This window comes from Chelonia mydas, chromosome 9, assembly GCF_015237465.2.
Source record: "Chelonia mydas isolate rCheMyd1 chromosome 9, rCheMyd1.pri.v2, whole genome shotgun sequence".
NCBI lineage: Eukaryota > Metazoa > Chordata > Testudines > Cheloniidae > Chelonia > Chelonia mydas.
In genome coordinates this window covers 64,114,155-64,130,911 of record NC_057855.1, presented here as the reverse complement: position 1 = coordinate 64,130,911, position 16,757 = coordinate 64,114,155, and the positions used below count along the sequence as shown (strand labels likewise).

Below are 16,757 nucleotides of genomic sequence, written 5' to 3'. Positions count from 1 at the left end.
TGTGGAACTCACTGCTACAAGATAGTAAAGAGCTTAGCAGGGCTAAAAAAGGACTAGATATGGATGTGGAAAAGGAGAGTATCCAATTAGATGAAAGGATTAAATAAGTTAAGGGATATAACTGAAGACATAAACCAACAATTAACTCAGTTTGTTGGTGAGAAACTTCCCCTCTGGGAAGGCTATTCCAGAATTGTCCACTCTGGGGCTTCTTGCACCTTGCCCTGAAGAAGCTGGTGAGGCCAGTGTTGGTGATAGGCACTGGACAACATAGACCCCAGTCTGGCACTGCCCAGGGTTGTGTGTGGTGATTTCTGCAATGTTTCTAAGCACAAATGTTTCTACGCACATGCAAGGAACTATGTAACTAATTTTTCTTCATGGTCTGACCTGAGCCAGAGCTGGACCCCAGTCTCCAGAGGTGAAGAGCTGCCACATTAACACACTACGCAACCTGAAACTAACTCAGTCACACTGAGAAAGACTTGAATGTTGAGTCCCTGTTGGGATGTTCCCTCATCCTAGCAGTAATGAAAATGACTGTGCTGAGGACCCAATCCTGAGAGGTGCTGAGCACCTGCATCTGCTGGGGTTTGGAGGTACCCAGCACTTCTCCGGAGCAGGCCCTAACATGGCTGCTCAGTAAATGTTTGCTAAGGTGACATAGCAGAACTTCCCTCTCACATCTGTTCCCCTGAACACCCACCCTGCTGTGATGCAGCTGCCTGAACAGCCTTGCATGAGGTTGGCTCTGATGAGCTATAGGGCTTTGTGATGTTGAAGGAGCTTGACAAGCAGGACTTGTCTGGAGTCAGACATAAATCAGGCCAGCCAGGTGTCAGTTCTGACACACACACACACACAGCATTGCCAATGCACCTCGCTGCTGATCTCCAGTTACACTGTTAATCTAGTACTGGGGCCCGCCCACAGCTCTCTCAAACCATCTTAATCCTGACCTGCGGCGTGCTCCCACCTCGAGCCACAGTTGGGTAATCCAATGTAACAAACACAAGCCAATACTGCTAGCAGTGATACATTTTTCCATGTTGTGAAGTGAGCAAATGCTTCCACCATCCTAGTCGGAGAACATCAAACTCAATGCATGGGTGATCTGCATAGTGAATTCTAACCCTGGGAGGTGAAAAGGTAGTATGCTGACCCAATACATTTACTAATGTCCTATCTTGAAAATTTAGGACTTTTCCTTTTAGGAAAGGACATGCAGTTTAGTCCGTAAAGGAAGTTCAGGTTAGTGCACAGCCAGGGTGCAACCTAAACAAGACACAGTAAGTGGCTGAAACAAGCAGAAGTTTAACCGAGGAGACATTTCTAGTATTCGGAGCATTAAATCTACATGGGCTGAACCACTGCAGCCTAACAGGTCACACCCTGTAGGTAGCTGCCTGCTCCTTTATCTGGGGACTGCTGCCTGAGAGTCAGCACAATGGCTGCACTAATCAATCCCACACTGGCCTCGTTTCTCTCTGTGCCACCTCCACATAACACGCGAGTCGCAACATCACCGCCCAGCCCTCAAGCTTTGCACTGTCTTCTCTGAAACGTTTCACTCTCTCTCTCTTTGAAAAATCATAGGCAACTTTTCAGTGCTCATGCAGTCGGTGGCTGCTAGCAGTCACTACAGCCAGTTACAGTACACAGTATAGGTGGGTGACCATGCAAGCTGCATGCCTCTGACAATGCACTTGAATCCTGCTCTCACAGCATCACTGCAGTTGCAGGCCTGGGCCTACACACAGCTCTGCTGGCACATCTTACTTCTGACATGCAGCAGCCCAGAGAGTCCTGTGTTGACACCTACATACACAAGCGTCTGCATGCACAAACCAGTGCCCCCTGCAATCTCACACACCTGAATTCTGCTCTGCAGCCCCTTGGCTAGTGCTTGTAAATGTGCAGTCGGTGTGAAAGGGGAACACTAAAGGACTTAGGGATCATGGCAGAGAACAGAAGCTCCCCAAGTGATGTTATGGGTAAAAGGACTAATGCAATCCTTGACTGGGGGATTATCAAGTAGGAGTAGGGAGATGATACTGTATTCAAGTCTGATCACCACCCTTTGAAAAGGATGTTGAAACATTTGAAAAGGTCTAGAAAGAGCTACAAGAACAATTCATGGTCTGGAAAACCATCCTTTCAATGAGACACTTAAGAAGCTCATTTTATTTGGTTTATCAAAGAGAAGGTTGAGAGGTTACTTGCTCATAGTCTTAGAATTACTCACAAAGGAAGAAGACAGACAATACTAGATGGCTCTTTAATGTAGCAGACAAAGGCATAACAAGATCTAATCGCTGAATATTGATGTTAGAAATATTCAGTCTAGAAACAAGGCAGATATTTTTAACACAGAGGATAATTAGCCACTGGAACAGTTTACCCAAAGGATGTGGTAGATTCTCTGTTCTACTTGCACCACAAGTTATTTAGCCAGATGGAAGAATTACTGGGTGAAATTCTCTGTACAGGAGGTCAGACTAGATGATCCTACTGATCCCTTCTGACCCTAACATCTATGGGAGGGAAGGGACAGAACTCCTGGATTTGGTTCAGCTCAGAGGAGCAACCCTGTGTGAGCCAGATAATAGTTGCATGTGCAAATGAATTAGCAATCAGTTTGCAGGTTAGCTCTTGGCTGGCAGATTCTGTGATTTTTACATGGTGCGTGCAAGTGAGATGTGCAGAGATGAAACTGGCTCTCAGCCACTGCCCCACATTGCTAATGAATTCTGCTGCTGCTTCTTTTACTAGTAAAATTTAACAACAAAATGATCACAGCCAGTAAATAAAGATCAAAACACCAAGCAACACAAGGGGAAAAGAAACAGAAGACAAACCTTAATGGAATCAGTCCCTAGGATGTAGGGAAGAAACACAAAACATGATATTAAGCCACTGCTCACATTAAGACTTCCTTATACTTCCACCCAGTACGAAGGGCAGGGAACTATACAAATCCTTGTTTGTTATGATTCCAGTGACCACACTGTTAACGCAGTCAGCTGGCATCTGTATTTGCTCAATAAGATCCAATTTTACCCTCCAGTCAATTTCAGGTTTTACTTTATCCATGCCCATTGGTCATTCTGGGGTAAGTGTATTTTTGGCAGCATGCCAAGATCTATATCCAGGAGTTGTATTATGTCCTTAATGTACCTCAGCCCACTGAATGCCTCATCAAAGCATTTAAGAATGTCTTTTGCCTCTTATACTGTAGCCAAGTTAAACACCTCTTCGATCATCTGCATTTGCAGGTTGCTTTTCAACCCAAGGGCACATGGGATTTGTTCTTCTCTTTCAAACTCTTCTGAGTGGCATGTCCTTTTGCAGGCGTGTCACGATGCCTTAGCCACACGGACTCATTTTGAGCACAGGATATAAAACAAGCTGAGGCTTTGATTATAACAGGTGACATATGTTAAGGATATAATACAACTCCTTGATATAGTTTTGACAGGTGGTGGTTACTAATCTTGCTTGCTGTGATTACAGGCCACGCTACTGGCTAAAGTAATTCAGGCTATAGCACCACAGCAGACAGTCTTAGAAGAACCAACCACTCCTTTTTTTTATTTAGGAGGAGAATAAAATCCCAATTGTTTGTGTTGCTTCCCAGTGCTCAGAAGCTCATGGGAAGGCTCTTCAGAGGCTGCCCTTAAAGCGTGGGAATGAAAAGGGCAAGGAGACTCCATCCCCTCCTGTCTGAACACATCTGCATCGGTCACCAGCATTTCCTGAACATGCAGAGCTGACTGGGCCCCTTCCCCTTTCTCTGAACTACTCAAATATGCCCCATAAGTGCTTTATCTTGGATTCCCAGGATTGGTTTCTAGAAGGGCCCTGCATGCTAGATTTGGAGGTTGTTTTGCACTGGAAAAGGGCCTGAGCAGCACAATACATTTCTGGCTTTTGGAATTCTCAATAGTTGGGGTTGTTTGAGTCCAGGATGTTGGTTCAGCCCATTACAGAAACAGGGACCTGGTGTGAAACTCAGTTACAGATCCTGTTCAGGTCCAGTCTCCTTCCCCGCAAAGTGTGGGGGCAGTTAGACCCAAAGGTTTGGCTTAGGTCACTCTGTGCTTTGCCCTGGTCACCCAAGTGTGTTTTGCTATAGTAGAGCTTGTGGTTTATTTGCATGAAGGCTCCTGCAGCATGAGAGATGGGGAAGCCAGCTCCGCCCAGAGAGCACACACACAGAAACTGCTACAGTAGAAATTAATCTGGGTGGGGTCTGATTAGTTTGCAAAGCTCTCCCTCTGCAGAGGGAAACAACAGGAACATGCAGAACTTCTTGACTGAACCCTCAAAAACCATGCCAGCATCACCTGGGTAAATTCCTTCCCTCACCCTGACTGGCCCCCTCTGCTGCTCCCCAGAGCTCCCTAAAATGAATCCAATTGCTACTCTAAAGGCACTGCTCTAGATTCAGTGACATCCTGTGCTGTGGGGAGGTGGCTCATAGAATATACATGAGTCACCATCATTTACACTCCGCTCTATCTCTGTGTTATAAAGGAGAGCCCTAGGTGTGCACATAAAACCACCCTCTTGGGAGTTCTCAGCCTCTCTGCTATTGTCCTTCAGGGAATAGAGATCAGAGGCAGAGGGAAGCACATAAAGGCAATGCTGTATCTGGAACAAGCCAGAATTAAAAGCACAACGAGAGACTTCTTTCCACACACTCTCTTTCTTCCTCAACCAGATCTCAGGGCTGTAGGGTCACCCCAGCACAGATACACAGTAAGGGTAGTTTTCAGAGTAGCAGCCATGTTAGTCTGTATTCGCAAAAAGAAAAGGAGTACTTGTGGCACCTTAGAGACTAACAAATTTATCTGAGCATAAGCTTTTGTGAGCTACAGCTCACTTCATCGGATGCATTCAGTGGAAAATACAGTGGGGAGATTTATATACATAGAGAACATGAAACAATGGGTGTTACCATACACACTGTAAGGAGAGGGATCAGGTAAGGTGAGCTATTACCAGCAGGAAAGCGGGGGGAGGGAGGGGGGAAACCTTTTGTAGCGATAATCAAGGTGGGCCATTTCCAGCAGTTGACAAGAACGTCAAGTAAGGGTAGTGTGAATGGGACATGAGCTGGAGTTACAGGGACAGTACAGCAGGACTGGGGAGATCTGTGAGGACCTAAGACAGGAATAACAGAAGGACAAGGTGCATTCCCAAGACAGAAATAGCCCAAAGTGCTGTAGGCCAGAATTGAATTTGCACTGGCAGCAGTTTACTGATACATGCACTGCTGCATCTCAGGATCAAGCTTTGTTAGCAGAACTATTTGGTGCCCAAGACTGTGGTTATAGCGATGCTCTGAGGCCAGAATTCAGGTGCACTGTGCAGCAGGCGTCACACCCATCTGTCCTACCTAACGGAATTGGTTGTAGTCAGTGCTATCAGCCCCTCACTCACAAAGCATGAATAACTACTCCAGTTATTTTTAGAGAGAGAGATTGCCACATTTCAAAGAGGACAGTGAAAAGCTTTGGAGGCTGGCAGTGGTTGGTGGGTGGGTGTGTATGTAACACCTGGGCAACCCAGATCACGGCGCAGCATGGGTACACACAGAGGAGGAGACTGCAGCAGCTATTAGGCTATCTCCAGGGCAGCAACTCACAGACAGGCAAGAAGGCATCTAGCTGCCGGGTGTGACCTGTTGGGCTGGATTATTTGGCCCATGTGAATGTAATGCTCTAAGCTCCAAATAGTTCCTGCAGTTGTACACGTTTCAACCACTTCCCCGTCCAGCTGGGGTTGTTCATTGATTGTTCACTGTGGGAGAAACTTGTGTTATTGAATAAGTTGCGTATCAGGGACATGTTTCATAATTTCCTTTGTTTGCCTGCATCTACTTGAAATGAAAGGCTCTGCCATTTGGATGGCATGGTTCTCGTGACCAGGGACATGAAGGTGTGCAGTACAGCTTCGGGTCTGCAATCAGAATTCAAAGCCAAATACACCAACCAACTGCTCTGTTTCCTGCGCAAGGGCCAACCTCTACACAGAGTACCTGTGATCTTGGTATATTGCCAGTCACAAATAAGTACTGGGGCAAGGGAAGAGGAGCAGATGAGAATGAGGAGTAACATGTGATCTCTCAATTCCATGCATTTTCTGTGGGTACCAACTAGAAACTACCTAACAAAGAAGGGCAGCAGCTGTCTCTCAAGGGCATGGCCGTAATTTGTTTCCCATTCCTGACTGTCTACCTCCCATGGTGACACACCGGCTTGTGACACCATTGGGCTCCCCCATCAGCTTGCCTTCCCAAAACTATGTGCCTAGCCAACAAGATCCCAAGGTGTAGAGGGAGCAGCCCCTTCAAGCATAAGAACTCCACAAAGGAACAGCAAATGACATTTGGAGGAAAACACAGAGCTGACCTGGAGCAGCTAAGGTAGCTGATTCTTGCTGCCACTCTCCCCCTTTGCCAGGGCTCAGCGCACACAGCGACCATCTTTGATTTGGGCAGGTAACTCAGATGAATCGGGAAAGGAAAAAGCCACTCAGTCATACTTCTTATTCAACCACTCGCTCAGACACACAAGTTTGGTTACATTTGCAGGAGATAATGCTGCCCCCTTCTTGTTTACAATGTCACCTGAAAGTGAGAACAGGAGTTCCCATGGCACTGTTGTAGCCGGTGTCAGAAGATTAGCACATCTGGCATGTAAATAAGATTCAAATGTCCCTTCATGCTTCAACCACCATTCCCGGGGACATGCTTCCATGCTGATGATGGGTTCTGCTCAATAACGATCCAAAGCAGAGCAGACCCAATACATGTCCATTTTCATTATCTGAATCAGATGTCACCAGCAGAAGGTTGGTTTCTTTTTTGGTGGTTTGGGTTCTGTAGTTTCTGCATCGGAGTGTTGCTCTTTTAAGACTTCTGAAAGCATGCTCCATACCCCCATTCCTCTCAGATTTTGGAAGGCACTTCAGATTCTTAAACCTTGGGTTGAGTGCTGTAGCTATGTTTAGAAATCTCACATTGGTACCTTTTTTGCTTTTGTAAAATCTGCAGTGAAAGTGTTTTTAAAATGAACATGTGCTGGGTCATCATCCGAGACTGCTATAACATGAAATATATGGCAGGGGACATACAATTCTCCCCCAAGGAGTTCAGCACAAATTTAATTAACGCATTATTTTTTTTTAACAAGCATCATCAGCACGGACACGTCTTCTGGAATGGTGGCTGAAGCACGAAGGGGCAAACAAATGTTTAGTATATCTGGCACATAAATACCTTGCAATACCAGCTACAAAAGTGCCATGCGAACACCTGTTCTCACTTTCTGGTGACACTGTAAATAAGAAGAGGGCAGCATTATCTCCTGTAAATGTAAACAAACTTGTTTGTCTGAGAGATTGGCTGAACAAGAAGTAGGACTGAGTGGACTTGTAGGCTCTGAAGTTTTACATTGTTTTGTTTTTGAGCGCAGTTATGTAACAAAAAAAAATCTACACTTGTAAATTGCACTTTCACGACAAAGAGATTGTACTACAGAACTTGTATAAGGTGAATTGAAAAATACTATTTCTTTTGTTTATCATTTTTACAGTGCAAATATTTGTAATCAAAAATAAACACTTTGATTCCAATTACAACACAGAATACAATATATATGAAAATGTAGAAAAACATCCAAAATATTTAATAAATTTCAATTGGTATTCTATTGTTTAAGTGCGACTAAACCTGCGATTAATTGTGATTGATTTTTTTAATCGCGATTAATTTTTTTCGTTAATCGTGTGAGTTAACTGCAATTAATCAACAGCCCTAATCCGGAGCCTTTCACCTCTCAGTCACAGGCCTGACTGCAGCCTAGGTCAGTAGCAACTGGAAGAGAGATCCGGAGCCTTTCTCCTCTTAGTCACAGGCCTGACTGCAGTCTCGGTCAGCAGTAACTAGAAGTCATTGCCACTGCATGGCTGCTGAGCAGTAGGTTATGTGAAATCAATGTGGTGGTTCCAGTTCAGTTCCTAGTGAACACGTGGCCCCTTTGAAAAGCCCAACATCCCAAATAGCTTCCTATTTGGCAGTTTCTATATCAAGGCCAAGGATTAAATGGGCAGCTACCCTCCTAGCATTAATCACTGGAGAGGAGGTGGCAATGAATGGTATTGAGAAGGCAGGTCAGGAGCTTTTCTTCACCCTCTCTCACCGTAGAAGAACAAGGGGACACAAAATGAAAGCAAAAGGTGGTGAATTAAAAATTGATAAAAAGGAAATACTTTTTCCACACATTACACAATTCATCTGTGGAACTCACCGCCACAAGATCTCACTGACCTCAGCAAGGATTGGCATCACAAGTTAGAATGGTGAGGGTTACAAATAATGCAGAGATTTGGAAGGGATTTAAGACCTCCTGCTTCAGGGCACAAACCAGCCTCTAACATACAGGGATTAGGAAGCAATTATTATTGTGGGCAGGATATTTCATAACTGCTTTCTGCAGGGTTTCTTGCACCCTCCTCCGCAGCAGCTTGCATTGGCCACTGTTAGAGATGGGAGACTACAATACACCACTGGCGTGACCCAGTTTGGCAGTTCCTATGTTCCATCCAGGGCAGGAGTGAGGCAGAATTGCTGGGTGGGGAAATCTTGCACTGACTCTACACCTGTTCTGTGGGGAGAGGCTCTGGTCTCCAGGGATCTCAGTTTGGCACCTTTCAGTAGCACTACATTCATTCATTTCTCACTATTTTAAACAGAGACAGGCCAAAAATCCCAAGAAGTAGCAGAAGAACTGCTTGCCTGGGCTTCCTGAAACTTGTGGGCAAACATCATAGCAACTTCAGATCCAGGCTTGGAACAAAAGCATGAACATGCCCGCTTAGATGCTAAGAAACAGGAAAGTTCATACCTGTTGTGATAAAGTACATAGGGCCCGATCCCACAATTGGCTCCACACTGAGCCCCACTTATATCAGTGGGGATCTGCCTGTACGGGGGCTCACTGCAAGATCAGGACTGTAGTGCGGTAATTAGGAATAGACCAGGACAGCAGTGGAGGGAGCAAGGTCAGCTCACAGGGACTGCACTACATCCTGGAGCTCTTCACATGTCCACAACAGATGAATACCACGAGCAAAGCACTCAGCGTTTTCTGATTAGATCACAAAGGGCTCAGCCTAGGCCCTAGTGGTCACAGAGCCACAATTTGCCCACAGCCTGGCACCAGTGGCAGTCTCTGTGCAGGACTGAGATGCTCTCTGGCTCAACTGGTGAATCTGAACTCAGACATTCTGCTAAGTTTATATGCCCAGGTCTCTTGCTGGAATCAGTGGTGAGAACAGAGTTTGGAGCTGAGTGCTGGAGAACTCTGCCATCCCGCTGGGAAAAACAGCAAGACATGACCCATGCAGATAAAACTTACAACAAATGTTTTACCTGGTTGCAGGAAATGGAAATAGAGTGAAGATCACAAAGAGTAGGGAATGCACCAGCTGCAGGGAGCACCATGATGGTCAGGTCAAGCAGTTACACGCCAGTCTGGAGAGATGAGGGGTTCCAGGAGACAAAGGCAAAGACCAATGTCAGACTGAACCAGTTCACAGGGTGCCAGCTGGGAGCACTCAACTCTGTGTAGGCTTTGTGCACTTCTCAGGCTTGGGCCCGGAGTTTCCCCTGAGTGTTTGCTATCAGAGAGGGCGACATTCCTGGGGATCTCAAGGGTGCACTCCACTCTCCCCCTGTGAACTAAGAGAGGGGGCGGCACTCCAGATCCAGGACTATGTGATACACATGGGGTGCGTAGGATTTCACTGGCTCAATGTGCAGAATGTTTGTCCTCCAAGGCTTCCCATGCAGCTGCTGAAGCAGAACCCTGATTCGCGCTCCCGTGGTCTCTGCCCACCTCTGCCACTTGGCCCTGGTGGCAGCTGCCTGGGTCTCCCTCCCAGAATCCATGATGTCAGCATCCTTTGGGCTCCTGCGGTTCCTTTGGCCCATTCTGTCCTCCTGCCTGTTGGATACAGCTTGCTCTGGACATTGCTGCAGCTGCTGCTCCTCCAAGTGGCCACTGTGCAAATGAGCCTTCGCTGGGAAGGACTCCACGTTCTGGTGGATGTGGAGAATGCCCCCTGTGCCCTTCCGCAAAAGCTGGCAGGCGATAGGCCAGCCCTCCTCTGAGCTGGGGAGCAGCCCCAGATTCACCCTGTTGGCCACGTCCTGCAGCTCTAGCTGGAAATGACACGGGGAGGTGAGGAGGATGGCATGGTGAAAGGACATACACCACAGAGGGCCCCATGTCAGGGAGGGGAAAATACACCAAGCAAGGCACTGCAGACCATGGAAAGTTTCTCTTTCCCTCAGGGGAATATAACAGTATATAAAGGTTGCCACAGCTCTGTCTCTTGCCATCTACCATAGGAAGGGGGTGGGTGAAAGTGGGCACTGCTCTCATGCTCTTACTGTGAGTTGAGAGTAATATATAAAGTTTTCACCAGAACCATGAAGCTCCACCACTGCCCTTGTATCTCCTCAGAGCCACCTCCAGCCCCTGTCCTACCTGAGAATTAACTAGCATCATTGCTTCTGTAGGCTGAGCTCATTGCACATGCTCCTTCCATCCCTCCATTTTCCTCTACAAGCTCCCTGTGTGCCACCTTCCCATTCCCCTCTATTTCAGGGACTCCCTGCAACCCACCCCCACCTCCTCCCCCAAGTCCGGGGGCTCGGTGTGCCCCCCAGGTCCTTCTTTTCCCCCATTCCTGAGTCTCCCATTCTCCCCATGCCAGGGGCTCGTTGTGCCCCCCAGGCCCTCCTTCTCCCCTATTCCTGGGTCTCCCATTCTCCCCATGCCAGGGACTTGGTACCCCCCATGCCGTCCTTCTCCCCCATTCCCAGGTCTCCCATGCGGGGGGCTAAGCGCCCCCACATGCCCTCCTTCTCCCCACCATTCTCATTTTGTTGTGTCATTCTGACACATTTTAAACTGTATTGAAAGGCTGCACAGAGGTGAGCTGAGGATACTGGCTGCCATCAAATGGCTCTTTGATCTACAGACAATTACATTGAGGCTGAGAATATTCCCTGAAATTTGAACTGCTTGACTGCAGCATTCAAAAGTTATTGTGTTACGGACAGACAGAGAAAGGCATCAAGATGGATTGAAGGCTCTTTGTTTCAGGGACCATCTGTGTTTGTGCAGCAGTAGCACGTGGGGGCCCCAGTCCCTGGCTAGGGCTGCTAGGCACTAAGGTAACATAAATAATAATAATGAAGTTGAGTGTCGGGCCTGATGTGGCCAGAACAACTAGTAAGGATGTAGCGGGGTCTGATAACCAGAGGCAAGTGTCTGACATGTGAGAGTTATTTAGGACGCACATGGGGATGTCTCTGACAGCAATAGGATGAGCTGGGCCTGCTGGCTAACCATACAGGAGTCCTGACAGGAAGACAGATCTACAGTTTCCTAAGGGAAGGATGTGCAGCCCCATTGCTTGGGGCACTGGACACCGCCCAGGAACACTCTCCAAGCCCTCCAGGAGATGAGACCTATTAGGTTCTTCTCGTCTCTGAGCTCTAGAACTATCGAGTCAGTCTGACCAGACCTCAGTGCACCAGGTCCCTGTCTCCTACAGTGTGCAAACATAACAGAGCCCACCTCTCCCACACAGACTCTTTGGACCTTTGCTCCCATCTCTTGTACCATGGGGAAGAAACTCTGCCACATCAGAAAGAGGAGAGGATGGGGGGAGAAGAGCAGTTTCCTGGGAAAGGAATTCCTCTGACATCTAGAGCCGGCTTAGAGTTCAGAGGCACATCACCCCCCTTAGGGGGTCTCAGCAGCATGGGCTGTACCCTTGGAATTCCCCTCCCTAAGACTCCATTGTGCCCCCTCAGCTGCAGAAGGGTTGTTCTCTGCTCACCTGCCTGTTATCCCCTTGGTGGATTTGACACCGATCCTGCACGCCATTCAGCTCAAGGTTCTTTCTCAGGGCCTCCACAGCATGGGGATTCCACTCACAGGCATGGACAAAGGCAGCACCGGCATGAACCAGATACGGCACTGTGAAATAGCCAATCCCTGAGGGCACAGGAGACAGGCATCGCTGGCAGCACAGTCCCGAGGCATCCACAGTGCGGGAAAAAATGCTCAGGCTCAGGGTTAAGGCCTCATTCGCAGCAGCAGAGAACGACTGGATTGAGGCTGTTGGCAGAGCGTAGGGGGAGAGGGAGAAGGTTCCAGGGGCTGAAGCTGCTGTTAAGCACACAGCATTGGCTACTGGACAGATACTACAGCAAGCATGGGGTGGAGGATGCCACTGGATGGATAGTGCTGAGCAAATAATGAACATTGGGATGAACTGAATTCTTGTGATCAACAGGGCAGCCTATGTTATCTGGGGCCGGGGGTGGTTCCAGACAGGAGGATGGGGAGCAGTAATCCACGGCCCACAGGCTCTGTGGTCAGAGCCCCAGCAAACTCCTCAGAATTACAGAGAGGAGCATGATTCCCAAAACTCAGAGGAGGAAGCCAGCCCTTTCCCATGGCCCCAGAGACAGTTACCTGCATAGAGATCCACTAGCACTTCCCCGGCACATGGCAGCGATGCCGCCCGCAACTTCTCTGTGATGTTTCCAGGAGAGAACATGCACCTGGTCACATCGAACGTGTATCTGGGAAAACACCATAGGGCCAGTGAGAGCCACCAACATGGGGCTGGCCAGTGACCCCTTCCTAGGGGCATCTTGGCTCGACAGCCCCTTCCTGCTTCTTCCGCCCCTACCCCATCCCCCCCTTCTACCTGATTCCATTGTCCACATGCTCCACCCAGCCATCCTGCCCCAGCAACAGGGTCACTGTGGGGGATCGTACCCCATCTGGTGATATTCGCCCTTGTTTGGCTATGCGTCGGGCACCCAGAGCAGAAGCAACTGTTTCCCAGAGCTCCAGTCCTGGAAGAGAGCCCCAAGCAGGTGGATTAGAGGAGGCTGGTTCAGTGCATCTTGGAAGACAGAGCCACAGGTCTCTCTTACCCAGTTCCTTCCACAATGCAGCCCTGAAGCTATCCTTGCTCAGCAGGACAAGGTCTCCATGCCGCTGCCAGAAACGAGGGAGATCGTCCTCCAGCTCATCTGACCACCTGCCCCCAGAGTCTGACACTAAACGCTGCAGCTCCCTGCACAGCTTCCGGGCGGGCGACTGGACTCGTGCTGCCTTCGAGGGAAGGGGGTTCTGGGAAAGAAACACAAAGGAAAAAACTGATGCTGAGATAGGCTCTCTCCCTCCCTGCGCTGTGACAGGATATGTGTGGGAGGAATCTCCCTACCACAGCTGCTGTGCTGGATCATTTCCCTTTACCTCCCGCAGGGACTGGAAAGTCCAGCTTGCCGGGTGCGATTCTTCCACCATACTGGCTGCACTAACCCACAACAGACTGAAGGGGCTTCAGGACCCATGGGCCACATCCACCATCTCCAGATAAAGTCCCTCAGGCTGGAGCAGTTACTGTTCTCTAAATAAAGGCAATGAGTTACCCATCGCACTGGCAGCTCCTGGAGACTGTGATGGGCCTGGGGACCCTGCAACGAGGGCACAATCTCCTCCTTTTAAAGCAGAGAGATTTGTCTGCTTGTTTAATGCCGCAGGAATTTATTCCTTTTGGTGCTGGGTGTTTTCCCAGCCGGCTGTGGGGGAAGCACCTAGTAAGCCCTGTGCAAACAGACACGGGAAAGCAGCTAAAATGGAATATTACTGCTCCCTGCAATCCCATCTCCCACAGCACTAGAGTGAAAGTCTTTGCTCCATCAGTGACACATGAGGTCCCTGCCAAGGAGACCCTCAATTGAGACTTAGGAATTCAATCAAACCCTGCTAGGGAGGAGTAGAACTCAGGATTGCTGAACTCAGACAATCCCAGCACATGCTCCCAACCTCACAGGAAAAAGGGACCTGATCCTGAGGTTCCAGGAGCTTCCTGCAAGCTGCTGAACAGCCTCATCTCTCACTGATTTCCACAGGAATGGAGCACGCTCTGCAGCTGGCAGGACTGGGCTCTAAATAAAACACATAGGAACTGAATCAAACTATAAAGTGAAACTTGCTTTCTCTTCTACCTAGCCTCCATGCCCTCCAGAGCTCCCTGCCAGCGCCAGGCAAGGCTAAGATAGTCCCAGGGAATTTCAGTCAAATTCCCCTTAAGCTGATGGCAGAAGGGGACAGGAAAGAATTTCACTGTCTTCAAGTTATGTATTGTACAAATGGCTACGGTGCATTATGGGAGGGGTTGGCATGCCAATGACCCCTGAGGACGCAGCCATTCGCAGAGACAGGATATGGGGCACAAGAGCCTGGCACGGTAAATCCTACCCCTGATTCTACTGTGGGAGCCAGTGCTTTACTGACCTGGATGCATGTCAGTGTGCATGTCGTGTCAGGGGGCAGGCTCTCCCGCAGCTCCTGCAGGTGCTGCGCAGTGAGTTTCTCTCCCAGCACAGGCAATGCCACTGTGCCATCCAGGAGCTTTTGCACACGATGGCAGACATCCAGAATCCTCTCTCTCTCCAAATACCCCCTGCAAGTCCAAGGATGTATTCAGGTATTTATTCATCTGACATTATACCCTCTAGGTTTTCTGCAACCCTCTCATGTAAGCCTGAGCAGAGCAATGCTCTATACACATTGTTCAATCCTGGTCTGATTAAATCACCATCTCCTGGAGTAACAAACTGCATGGTCTAGTGTCAGGAGAGCTGAATCTATTCCCAGCTCTGTGAACGACTCACTGAGTGACCTCCGGCAAGTCACTGCATCCCTCGGTGCCTCAGTGTCCCCTCTGTAAAATGGGGATGATATCCACCCACCTTTGTAAAGGCTTTGAGATGTCATTGCTGACTTGAGCAACCATAGTACAGGCAAGTGCCAGCTGTGCAAGCTCTGTATCTCATTTCTGCCCTCATCACCCTGGCCTGACTATGAATGGGTACCAGCAATCATTCCAATTTACAGTATGTGCTAGTTTTGGGAAGTGGATCAATGCCCATTAAGGATTGGGCTGAGATCAATCAAATGGTCCATCATTTGTGAAAGTGAGAATTCCACTGCAGCCCCTAATGCTCTGAAGCTGGGGCTGTGTGTTGATATAAGCAGATTATTACTAGTAGTGATGCACTAGTCTGGAACTATGAGTTCTGCTCCCACTCAAGTGAGCCCAGATCCACAGGATAGTTTTTTTTATTCTATTTTGCCATGTTAATGACCATGTGTTCAGCTCAATACAGGTACAACAATGTCTTTCAGCTTTCTCCCTCCATCTGCATGTCCATACTGCACCTGAACCGCTGGGCAAACTGTGACTCAGTAATAAGTACAGAGATGGGACCAGAATTCAAATTCTTTGCATCCATCTTGCCAGAACCTAGAAGAGAAGAAAACATCACCACCCAGTTGTCTGGCTTGGCAGTAGGCAAAGCTACTCAAACCCATGTTTGGCAATTCCAAAGAGCTGCAGACTGAATGTCTCTCAGCACCCAAAAACTTCTCCCCAGAAGAGTCACTGAAGATGCAAACTGCTGCAACCTATAGTCCTGATCTCTCTGCTAAGGATGCCAATAACAGGACCGAGTGTGATGTGGACACTTATATACTAGGAGATAGATCAAGAGCAACGAACTCATTTCACACAGGCCACCAAATAGCCATCAGATCATGGTGACTTTTGATTACTATTGACATGGGCTGGATTTTTACCTTTATGGAGGCAGAAGTCTCCATATCCCCATTATCAAAGCCCTGCATAGCACTGCATGCTCTGGGTGTGCACCTCAAAGCTGCGTCGCAGGAGAGCACCACACACCAGCAACCCAATCAGTGCTGTGGGCGCAGCTTTATTAACATGACCTATGCCAGAAATGCCCAGAAGTCTCCCTTTGGAAAATGGGAGGTGGCAGAGAGAAATGCTGCTTGTTAGCACTACAGCACCTCTTGATCTGGATTTCACAGCCCATGTGGTAACCGGACTGGGCTTTGATGGATGTGTGGCCGGTGAGGCTGCCACCTCTGTGAGTGTGCTTGAAGGGCAACGTGAGGATGCTTCATGGCCCTGGAAGTGCTTCGCGGGCCAGCGACTGGCCACCCTGTTACAAGTGGGACAATCTGCAGAATCCCAGGAGAAGTGGCAACCCTAGAGGCGCATTTCCTGCCTCCCTCGAGGGCACGGAGAGTGGCAGTGCCAGCAGGATTAAGCAGGAGCAGCGACACCATTTATTTACAAATCACAGTGAATTCATAACCCTCTGCTCCAACCACCGCACAACATCCTACGCATCCGCCCCAGCACAACCTCCTACCCTCCCCACCGCCACGAGCCCCTGCCTCCCGCCCCTGCGCCCCACTGCCAGGTGCCCCCTGCCGCGCACCCTCGTACCCCACGGCCACGCGCCCCCTTCCTCCTGCCCCCTTACCCCACTGCCACGCGCCCCCCGGCCCCTCACTGCTTGGCTGCCCCGGCCCTTGGCTGGATGCGGCTCCCTGCCCCGCGAGGGAGACTCCGAGGCACAGACGTGCGCGGAACTACAGGGGCGGGGTTAGTGTTTCCCACCGGAACGGAGTCGTTGTTGTTGTTCGGTGCCTGCAGCCGCCATCTTTTCTGTGCACCGGTCGCCTGGTTACGGCGGCAGAGCTCGCTCTTGCCAGCGCCGCTAGACTCTGCCCGCTGTCCGGAAACACCCTGGAGCCTTGGCGGGGCTCGAGCGGAACGGA

At 49.1% G+C, this 16,757-nt stretch overlaps 2 protein-coding genes across 4 annotated transcripts in view; both read right to left on the bottom strand.

The window, feature by feature from the left end:
• SYTL4 (synaptotagmin like 4) overlaps positions 1-12,032 on the bottom strand; it is a 36,458-nt gene extending 24,426 nt beyond the window's left edge. Inside the window, exon 1 of one of the 2 annotated variants that reach the window (XM_043522240.1) lies at positions 11,923-12,032. The gene's annotated coding sequence lies outside the window, so the exon portion shown is untranslated. Of the gene's footprint in view, positions 1-9,439; positions 9,666-11,922 lie in introns of those variants that run through there. The other variant, XM_043522237.1, reaches the window with a different exon arrangement.
• Positions 6,232-16,734, bottom strand: TRMT12 (tRNA methyltransferase 12 homolog). Of its 2 annotated transcripts, none has more exons than XM_037909389.2 (8): positions 16,597-16,734; positions 15,330-15,414; positions 14,403-14,571; positions 13,034-13,232; positions 12,802-12,952; positions 12,564-12,673; positions 11,923-12,080; positions 6,232-10,231 (listed from the first exon to the last, which is right to left on the bottom strand). In XM_037909389.2, exons 1-8 carry the CDS (start codon positions 16,637-16,639, stop codon positions 9,749-9,751), a joined length of 1,398 nt encoding a protein of 465 aa, XP_037765317.1. In that variant the 5' UTR covers positions 16,640-16,734; the 3' UTR covers positions 6,232-9,748. The 2 variants fall into 2 exon arrangements, with proteins under 2 accessions (XP_037765317.1, XP_043378181.1); XM_043522246.1 differs by lacking the exon at positions 16,597-16,734 and adding an exon at positions 16,460-16,579.
• Between the last annotated feature and the right edge of the window lie 23 nt (positions 16,735-16,757).

Bases quoted from the DNA above. Each gene is read 5' to 3' on its own strand.
- TRMT12 (XM_037909389.2), bottom strand. From the start codon at position 16,639: ATGGCGGCTGCAGGCACCGAACAACAACAACGACTCCGTTCCG. The intron at 12,081-12,563 runs GTAACTGTCTCT...CTGTGCCCTCAG, and splicing joins GCTAGTGGATCTCTATGCAG to GGATTGGCTATTTCACAGTG. The intron at 10,232-11,922 runs GTGAGCAGAGAA...TGTCATTTCCAG, and splicing joins ACCAAGGGGATAACAGGCAG to CTAGAGCTGCAGGACGTGGC.